This window comes from Neodiprion virginianus, chromosome 2, assembly GCF_021901495.1.
Source record: "Neodiprion virginianus isolate iyNeoVirg1 chromosome 2, iyNeoVirg1.1, whole genome shotgun sequence".
In the NCBI taxonomy this organism is placed as follows: Eukaryota; Metazoa; Arthropoda; class Insecta; order Hymenoptera; family Diprionidae; genus Neodiprion; species Neodiprion virginianus.
Window position 1 is genome coordinate 19,477,046 of NC_060878.1, and position 10,655 is coordinate 19,487,700.

General features: G+C 43.0%; 1 protein-coding gene across 1 annotated transcript; it reads right to left on the minus strand.

Annotated features, from left to right (window-relative positions):
* Positions 1-5,484: 5,484 nt before the first annotated feature.
* Positions 5,485-10,230, minus strand: LOC124297729 (uncharacterized protein K02A2.6-like). Its single transcript, XM_046749038.1, has 6 exons — positions 10,115-10,230; positions 8,959-9,932; positions 7,490-8,749; positions 7,068-7,339; positions 5,612-5,987; positions 5,485-5,519 (listed from the first exon to the last, which is right to left on the minus strand). The coding sequence occupies exons 1-6, from the start codon at positions 10,228-10,230 to the stop codon at positions 5,485-5,487; spliced, it is 3,033 nt and encodes a 1,010-aa protein (XP_046604994.1).
* Positions 10,231-10,655: the final 425 nt, after the last annotated feature.

Sequence of the window (10,655 nt, forward strand, 5' to 3'; positions counted from 1 at the left end):
TAACCGGACAAATTGTGGAAAACTATTGGAATTGTGTGCGACTCTCTGAAATTCAAATTACACCGATTATGAGCAGGACCACGATATTTACCCGTGAAGTGACAGTGATCGTAACACTTTTTCTCCTCAGGGGTAAACGGTTTTTCACAAATATAACAATTCTTTGCGCGCATGTGACGATCGCGTTGCACTTGGGTAAGAGACTTCATCGGAATTATGTTTTTGATGCGTGACTCTACTTGAATTGATAAATCTTTAAGCTGTTTCATGAACCAAGCTATGCAATCGACACCGCGTTTACCATGGAACTCCGATAAAGTCTCATCGTACGCGCAATGTACATAGTACGCTACACTGTGCGGGATATGCTTTTGAATTTCACAAGTCTTACGAGTTTCAAATTCATCTACAGGTTCAGGGATTAATATACATTCGAGATCGGCGTATACGACAAATGGAACGGTGCCTTTGTTTTGAAAATTAGAAAATACTAAATCTTTACACTTGGGAAACTCCATGCGTACTTTATTTAGCGTAATACAATCGTGTCGATGATTGTCGTAGGCATGTTTCACGCTAAAGTGGCACAAACATCTGTCACATAAAAACGTTTTGTGTTCATGAATGGACAATTGTTTGCTCACCAATCGGGAAAGATCTTTAATCCAAGCAAAGTGGAATCTCGGTGCAAACTCACCAGTCATATCGTCTTCCGGATTACTCTCAACCATTAGAAGATGAATCGTGTCAATGTTTACGCTATGCAAATTTTTACTCAAATAAATTGGCACGATGACGCTTTTATTTGATTTTGCATGATGCGAAAAAGTTTGAGATTCTATACCATATACATTGATGCGCAAATTATTCAATCTCTCAAGCTTTTTCACATCATGTAGAGTAGCAGGGAAATTGATACCTGTACAGTCCAACTCGGAAATATATCGACGATAGTTGGGAGTCCTATCGGTGTGGGTGTTGACCGGGTGGAGGGCTGCTGTGACGGACCAGAGAAGGCATCTTTCGTCCTCGTTCCTCACGTTAATCACAGCCTTTTTATGTCGAATGTCTTGGGGCAGGTCGACGAATGTTGAAGCCCCCGCGGCGAGAGGCTGGTAGCGATTGATATTTACAGCGATGTTAAGGATCTCAATCATACTCCAGCCGGAATCGCGTTGCTCGAAATCTTCCACCTTTGACTGCAGATCACCCCGTGCACGTATAAACCAACCATTTATATCGCTTGATGAGAGGAGAATCGCCACGTTGGAGGTGTTGAAACTCTTAACTTCGGTGGAGATCTCTTCGTGCTTGGCATTTTCGAATTTGCACGATAATATGAGGTTAACCTTCACATTTCCCTCCTCGCGCAGTATCAGCTCCAACTTCTCGGTGACGACGCGCTGCACATCGTCCAGAAAGGCGTCCAAATTTTTATGACGGAGATTTGTGACAACCCCCGTTCTGATTCGGCTGGCAAAAGCGCTATCCACGTCGTCCCATTGTACACCCGCAGGAGTACCGATATTTCCACCCGTCACCACTGTGCTCTGCTGCAACTGCTTGATCTTCGTCACCCAAGATTGCAGGAGTGCGATCGTATGTTGGATCCGTATTTTCGCACCAACGGTTGTTCCTCGTTGCATGGAAATATCGCGCAGAACTTGGATATTCGCAATTCCAATATCAGCCCAATGATTGATGACGGCGTCATTCTCTTCTCCGGGTGGTTGCTCTCTCAGCAAATTGTACGTCCTCTCCATCTGCTCCGCAAGTCCCATATACGCTTCGACTGCCATGACTTTGACGTTGATATAAGCTGAACTTTGTATAACTTTTTTGACTTGCACGTATCGTGTAAGACTGACGAGTCTGCATCGGATGCGTTGAGCTTATATGTATATAGGCCGATAGATCGCAAGAATTTGGGAACGATGCGCACTGCGTTCTGCGCATATCGGAGGGTAAAATGACGTCAGAGATGCGGTGCGCACTGCGTTCTGCGCATCTCGGAGGGAAAAATGACGTCAGAGACGACTGGGCCCGCCCTTTATCCGACCCGCCATCCCTAAATTTTTGGGTTTTATTGCCCTCCCGACTCTGCAGAGATGATGAAATTCGTGTAAAAAATGACGTCAGAGGCGACGGGGTCCGCAGTCTTCCTCCCACCATCCCTAAATTTTTGGGTTTTATGAGTCGTTAAGCAGCGTGGGCCATGTGTTGGGAAAAATCGGTCAACGAAAAGCGAGTGGCGAACAGTGTTTGGTGTCAGAAAAATCTTATCTTGCCCGCTCTTCACCGGATGGTATGTGTACACACAGTTTTGGGTTTTACGACTCTTTATAGCGAACAAGTCCGAGCCTGCACATCCCCCGCCATTCTCTATGATATGTATGTTCGGTTTCAATGAGCTACTATAACAAAGAAGCTGAGCCTTTGCTATCGAGGCATGAATTTATAAACCGAGCTCCCCTTATCGTCATCGATTGCTCCAAGCAGAACGAAACATTGAAAACTGAACCTGTGGACATTCGATTGGAATTTGACTGTAGCATTACGTTCCCGCAACACACTTCTGCCTACTGCATGATCTTGCATGATCGCATTGTTGAATATAATCCGATCAGTGGTACTGTTGAAAAATTGGTATAAGTCAATTTTGAAATAATGATATGTTTAATTAATATGGATATTGAAAATAATATGTATAATTTTACTCGTTAAAATTTAGAATAAGATAATTGAGAATACAATAAGAAAACTAAATGTAATTGATGTTAAATAAAAAAATTGTTAAAAGCATTCAAAACGCCGTTTTAAACCTTCCTTCAGGGGTCATTTCATGGAATTTTTTCAATAGATCTAGCGGGTTCTTACCCTATCTGATTTATGTGCGGCTTTCCGGCGCCAAACAAGTCTCGACAGGAATTATTGCGCGCGCGCGCGCGTGTGTGTGTGTGTGTGTGTGTGTGTGTGTCAAATCCTATGGAAATAGCCTCCGAAAATGATTGGGGGGGGGGGGGGGGGGGGGGTGCGTGAGAGAGGGTGCGTCGTGAGTCGGGGGGGGGGGGCTAGGGGCGAGCTAGGGGGGAGATAGGGGGGGTGTTGGTCCACAACCGGCATATATACACTACTTCAGTGAATATAAAAAGAAACTCCCACATGTCACTAAGAAAAGTTTAATAAAATAAATTGTGTTCATTGATATGTTGAAAATTTATGAATCCTGTCACATTTTTTCAAATAAATTGCAAAATTTTGAGATTTACTCAGATTGTGAATTAAATTTTCTGGTTATCGGAATATTCAACACTAATTTTACTTATCATACAGTTGATTAATACAGGCGTTTTTTTTAGGACCATGAAAGGGTTTGGAACATTTTTTAAAAAAGAATGGTTGAAACGAAACGGCTAAAAAAAAATGGAAAGTGCTTTATTTAGGTTGTAGAATCATATAAAAAATGATGAAGCAAGTCGGCGGGGGTCAGGGAAAATGTTTTCTCAGTTGGCATGGAATACCTCATATATACTATATATATACTATATATACACTATGTACATATACTATACACTATGTATATATACTATACATACTATACATGTACTACGTTATCCGTGACATATATAATATGCGTGCATATTATATGTATGTATAGAATGTAACTCGTTCGACTATTCGAATCGCAATGTCTCAGAAATGATAATTCTTAGGAGAAAAAGTGTTACGCCCCGACGTACCGTCTTGGCGTACCTCTTTCAAAATTCCATTTCATTTCAGTTCTTTAATTTCTTCAATTATTTCATCACAATCTTATATTCTAATAAGGTCGCATACAGTCCTCGGCATCCGCTGACATTGTATCTTATTTGCTGATACCAGGAAATGCGCTATAAAATTACTGACCTAGTAACAGCGGCGCTCAGCCCAGGACTATCTCTGTTTTTAAGTCAAAATTATCATCAATAATTAGGATAAACCACTACCTTTGGAACCACCAAATTAAAATAGATTATTTGTTAACATGTGTGGATGAATGCGTGAGAATTATCTTAAGATACCTTCCGTCAACATCTTGTGCGTATAAGTGACGAGATTGAGAATCGTCGGAACACCGTCGAAAGGCGCGAACTAACGCTGACCGTGTAGATTTGGACACCGGGAGGTCGTCCCCGCACTTAATTGGCTAATTACCGTTGCAACTTATTGCAACTGCAGATTTTTCCCTATTAATACCCTCAGGCCCAAGCAGCCATGTCTTTCGTTTGTCAAGTCGCGAAGTGTGTGGACGTCAACCCGGATTAGCCCTCTCGAGCAAGAGTGGCGTTCGAAAATCTTAATTGTGACCGGCACAAAGTCTCGCGCTAATTCGTCAAAACCGAGCATTCAGTTATTCTGTTAGCTGCAAAAGACTCACTATCTCCTACCTTCCAAATTCTTTCCTGTTCTTTACTATTTCTTACATCTTCGAGAATAGACATTTTTATGATATTCCATTTTCCTTAAATAAACTAAGTTCAGCCCAGATTCAATCCGGATCAGGTAATATTAAGCATTTACTCTAATAATCAAGAACTTTATTACTTCCGTAAAATAATCATTTCAATAATAATAATACAAACCATTACATATTAAAACCGCGAGTGAAACATTCGGACATTTATTGTGAAAAGTAACTTTTGATAATCAAGACTGAGGGACCGGGTTCATCGTTTCCAATATCATCCATCCACCCTTAAGAACTCGAGGTGAGGCCTTGCTCCAGAATACTACTCACGCAGACCGACACGATCCGACAGCTCTCCATCTCATCACCACAAGAATACATCTAAAGATAAGTCAATCCGAGTGCTAATCTCCAACAGCGAACGAATTCTCATTTTCAACTTTCTAATCAAAATTTACTATTTGTAGGGTATTTAGGGAACACACGATTATAATTTCTTCCAACGCCTTTATTAGTCCATACAATCTTCGAGCCGGACACCAGCACGGCTCGGCGACAACTGACTCGTCTCTTGACCACACACACACACTCTCTCATATCCTCGCTAGCTCACGCTACCCGTTACGGATACTACATCTCCCCCTTCTTATTTTGTAACCGCTCCGATCGACGAACCATGGGCCTAGGCTGTAGCAAGGTCTGCTGTTTCTTTTCAGCCTCATTTTGTTCTGCTACAATCGAACCATCACATTTAATCAACTGGTTTGCGTGTCTTTTCCAAACTGTCTCTTCGTCGATGCGAATGAGATACGTGACGCCCGCTATTAATTCTTTCTCTACAGTGCCCGGTTTCCACGCTCCTTTTCCCCCCTGTTTATATTCTCGAGCCATCACCGAATCACCGACTTTTAATGTACTTTCTCTTTTCCCCGCATAATTTTGAATTTGACGCGATTGATGGGTGACGATGCACTCGTTGACCGGCGTCGGCCGAAGTCGTGAAAAACGAGTTTTGAGTTCTCTACCGAGTGCTAAACTCACTGGAGTCCTTTGTGTGGTGGCATGGGGGGTGCTACGATAATCAAATAAGAATTTAGTTATTGCTTCTTGGAGATTAAAACCGTCCGCCATAATACATGCGACTTTGCGTTTGAAAGTCCCCACAAAATTCTTCGCCGCTCCATTTGTAGCCGGACAATACGGTGGCGTTGTACTGTGTCTTAACACCCCCTACTTTTAGCAATGACTGAAACGCTTTACCTACGAACGTCGAATAATTGTCCGTAATCAAATGAGCAGGATACCCATGTCGAGCAAACACTTCCTCGAACGCTTTTATCGTATGAGATTCGCTCATCGATTGCATGATTATAGCTTCGGGCCATTTTGAATGGCTGTCCACTATCACGAGTACCGTTTTACCGTTAAAAGGCCCCAAGAAATCCGCATGTATTCTGTGCCACGGTGTTGTAGGCCAAGCCCACGGCGTCAAAGCAATTTTCGGCGGCGATTTTCTTGTTTCTAAACAAACGCGGCATGCCTGCGTGATTGACTCAATTTGTTTATTAATCTCTGGCCACCACACAAAAGATCGAGCGAGCGCTTTCATTCTTGTAACACCAATGTATAGTCGAAGCTTCTTCATAGGCGAAGTTGCCTCGTAGTTTTGAATTGAACCTTTTTTATCAGTATGAAGGATAGAGGTTGAGGTTTCTTGAATAAAAAAACTCTCGCGTTTGAGCCATCGAATTATGAATGTTTATTGGCTCTTGTGGGAAAAGCCTTGCAGCATAAAAACCCACGAAGTATGAACGTGTATTTGTAAACGTATAAAAGCATGTGTCGATTGTGTATATGAATGGGTATATGCCGGTTACAGCCCGTTTGGCTCATGCCACCGCGATCTCGAGTGCGTTTCATATTGCGATTTTCGTTTTATTCGATTCGATCGAATTTCGTATGATTTGCATTTGCCTTACTCCGAGGAGCGAACGTGTATGAGAGTATGATTGGTGTTGGTAGTACACCAAGAGCGCTCGGGCTCGTTGTATGATGGAAGGGTGCAAGACCCTTGGTATGCGTGTATGGGCACTCGGTCCCGTGTAGAATGAGAGACACTCGGGCCGTACTCATCTACCTTACTCCGTAGAGCGAACGTATACGAGAGGATATTTGGGCCTCTCGTCTTTTGGTCGTGGTACGAGAGAACGCACGGCGTCACTCACGATCGTCACTAGACGGACGACTTAACTCGACTGTTTTAAAAAATGCGTGATGCGCGCTCGCCTCCTCATCTACGCGAGATTTGGCATCCCTGCGGAGACGAATCGTTCGAGCGCGGCTCGCACGGAGATCGCAATGACACGGGCACAAAACGACGCTCAGGCACTGAACAACCAAAATGACTGTAATGTAACTCTTTAAGTACTATCTCTCTTAGTTTATTTGGAATCACCACTCGGTGTCCCCATAAGACGCAACCTTGATCAATTGTTAATGATTCGCGCTTATTTCAGAAAGTTTTAAGACTTTCGTCAATCGGAGATTTTTCTTCCCAACCATCCATACAATATCGTATTACTTTGCTCAAAGTTTCATCTTCCCGTGCACATTTTCTTACCGCCTTCCAATCGAGGGTCGCGAAATCATAGTCTTTAACGCAATTCACATGGGTATACATCGTATTCTGTAAAATCGGAAATTCTTTAGCATCGTCTTTTGTTTTCGGCAATGGTAGTCTACTTAACCAGTCTGCATAATTTTTTTTTCCTTGAATGTGTTTAATAGTATACTCAAACAGCGCGAGAATTAGTGCCCATTTTTGCAATCGTGCTGCTGCGATCTCTGGAATCGCTTTACTCGGATCGAATATACGCGCTAAAGCTGCTGAATCTGTTTGTAATATGAATTTATGTCCGTACAGATATTCGAAATATTTGCGCACCCCAAAAATGATTGCCAGGCCTTCTTTATCCAGATGAGTGTAATTTCGCTCGGTACTCGTTAAAGTCCGGCTCGCGAAACATATCCGTCGATCGTTACCTTCCTCATCTCTGTGCGCCAACACGGCACTTATCCCATACGGGGATGCATCGCAAGTGAGAACTGTCTGCTTTTGGGGGTCGAAGTGCACTAAGATTTTATCGGACACGAGTTCGCGTTTGATTTTTTCAAAAGTTTTGTCACAGACCTCCGTCCATTCGAATTTATCTTTCTCGAGACATTCGTAAAGAGCCCGCAATTTCTGGGCCATATTTTCAATAAAACGACCGTAATAATTGATCGACCCCAAAAAGCTTCTCAATTCCGACACGTCCTTTGGCTTTGGTGCATCTTTTACACTCTTTATTTTCGCCTCTAAACGTCGAATCCCTTCTTCGTTAATACGAAACCCCAAATAACACACCTCGTTTTTAAAGAATTTACATTTTTCGAATTTTAAACGCAAACCTCCCTCGTTTAAACGCTTTAGTACCTCTCGCACTCTGTCTGTATGTATTTCTAGTGTTGCCGCTGTAATGAGAATATCGTCAATAAAAACGATCGTGCCCGGTATGCCTAATAATAGAGAAGTCATGACCCTTTGAAATGACCCTGGTCCCGTCGCTACCCCGTACGGCAATCTGTGGTATTTAAACAATCCGATATGAGTACTGATTACCACTAGTTTTTGAGATTCTTGTGTTAATGGTAGCTGTTGGTAGGCTTCTGATAGGTCCAATTTTGTGAATATTTTTCCACCTCTTAATTTCTCTAAAACTTCTTCAACTCGCGGTAAGGGGCAGCGATCGACCTCAAGATATTTATTTAAAGTCACTTTATAATCTCCGCACAAACGTAATGTACCGTTACTCTTCAAAACTAGCACAATTGGCGTGCCCCAATCGGAATATTCTACTGGTGATATAATTGCAAGCTGCTGTAATCTGGCTAATTCATTCTCTACTTTATCGCGCAATGCCCAGGGCATTTTTCTTGGCTGCAGAAATTTCGGCGTGGCTCCCTCAATCAACGTTAATTTCAATTCGCCTTTAGTGAACGCTCCGATACCCGCTGCGAACACGCCTGGAAATTCTTTTTGGAGTTGACATGTTATTTGTTTTCTTTTTGTCACGTCATCGTCACCTGTTTGGGCGACGGTACTATTTATATGTTCTCGCGGATCGTTTGAAAAAACTAGCGGCCACATACCAAATGCCTGCAGCCAAATTCTGCCCATTATCGGCCAGCTACCTTCGCTAACTACATATAATAATTCCTTGCTTTTAACATAGTTTTTCTCTACTTCGACTTGAATGTACCCTAGTGTTGGTAATTTCTGCTTATCGTATGTCCGCAATGAAATCTTCGATGTTATTAATGGTATTTCCGCAAACCATTTTTCGTAACAATTCTTTGATATGGCCGATACTCCCGCACCCGAATCTATCTCCATTTTCAATGGCATGTTATTGACTTTAATCGTTACAAACTGCGGATTGACTTTTTTTTTAACTCGCATTCCACATTACCGCTCTCTCGAACTGGCCAAAAATCGCTCGCAAATCGCTCTTCGTCCTCGGAGAACTCTTCGCGCAAATGCTCTTGTGTCTCGGCTGTCTCCCCATCTCCCACGTAGTTTTGGTTTCGAGTTTGGCCACCTCGTCCGGCGCGTCTGCACATTTTGAAAATGTGGCCTTGGTTTCCACACTCGCTGCAATATTTATTTTGTAGCGAGCAATTTGCTTTTATGTGATTGGTGCCACCGCAGCAAAAACAGATCCTCTCGCTTCCCGCAGTACGCCCGGCGCCTTGGCTTTGTTGATTTTGAGATCGTTGTGTTCCTCTGCCCCCGCCCTGTGGGGCTGACCATCCTCTACGCGACGCTTGGCCGTAGAAATTCCCTCTGCCTCGATTGGTCGCGGTTCTGTTTCGTCCCGTTTGTATCGTGTGTATATCTGCGTCTTGTGCCACCGTTGTATTATTGTCCGGGGTCAATCCTGTGTTTACAACGTTCGGAGTTCCTAAACTCGCGGCTTTTGCGTCAGCGAGCTCGACCGTTTTCGCCAGCCGTAGCAAGTTCTCGAGAGATTCGTCGGCCGATGCCTTCGATAATTCGTACCGAACGCGTTGATTATATACCCCCGTTATCAATTGATCCTTTAGCTGGCTATTTGTTTCATTTGTTTGGAATTGGCATTTCAACGCCAGGGATCTCAGCGCTGTCATAAAGTCTCGTATTGACTCGTTACTACCTTGTTTACATGCTCGGAACGAGAACCGCTGTAACTGCTGATTCGGCTTTGGTTGATAATGGCTCTCGAGTTTTTCTTTCAATGCCTTGTACGTTAGAGACAATGGTGTTTCGGTCTCGCAGTCGCCGGAATCTCGGTGAACACTTCCTGAGACACCTGTGTTAGCAGTAATGCTGCTTTCTTGTCCGCCGCAATGTTGTTCAACATAATAAATGCCTCTAACTGCTGCACAAACGCACTCCAATTTCCTCCTTTACGAAAGGGTTCTATATTGCCAAACCACGATGCGGCCGCCATGGCTGATTCTTCAAGGTCTTCTACGATTTCGAACTTATTTAATAATTCCAGAAACGGGCCTTGTTCTTTTACGAACCGCGAAAGTTTTTGTCGGATCACGTCTATTGACGCATTCGTTTGTTCAATCACCTCCCACCGTTTGCAAATCTCTACCAATTCAACTTTAGTTAACGCGTAAATCCACGTGGTCTTTCCACTGTACACTGCGTTTTCTATAGTTTCCCAGTCTATACAGTCGTCTTCACACCGCATCAGCACGTTTTACTTTTCCGTTTATTGTTTTGCTTAATTTTCTTTTCGAATACTTTTTCAATTAATTTGCTCGTTTAGTTTTTTCGATTAATTTATTCGGTTACACACTTATCCCATCCTCGTCGCCACTGTAGGGTATTTAGGGAACACACGATTATAATTTCTTCCAACGCCTTTATTAGTCCATACAATCTTCGAGCCGGACACCAGCACGGCTCGGCGACAACTGACTCGTCTCTTGACCGCACACACACACTCTCTCATATCCTCGCTAGCTCACGCTATCCGTTACGGATACTACACTATTGTAATAAGCATTTAAAAGTAAGACTAGAGTTGGTGGCTAGCTTCACTACCCTCAATTCGATCAAACGTATTGTTTCCAAGATTTGAACACAATTCGAAATAACAGCAACAAGAATTGG

Bases quoted from the DNA above. Each gene is read 5' to 3' on its own strand.
- LOC124297729 (XM_046749038.1), bottom strand. From the start codon at position 10,230: ATGCGGTGTGAAGACGACTGTATAGACTGGGAAACTATAGAAAACGCA. The intron at 9,933-10,114 runs GTGGGAGGTGAT...CCTTTCGTAAAG, and splicing joins TTGGTAGAGATTTGCAAACG to GAGGAAATTGGAGTGCGTTT. The intron at 8,750-8,958 runs GTAATGTGGAAT...TACCAACACTAG, and splicing joins TTGGCCAGTTCGAGAGAGCG to GGTACATTCAAGTCGAAGTA.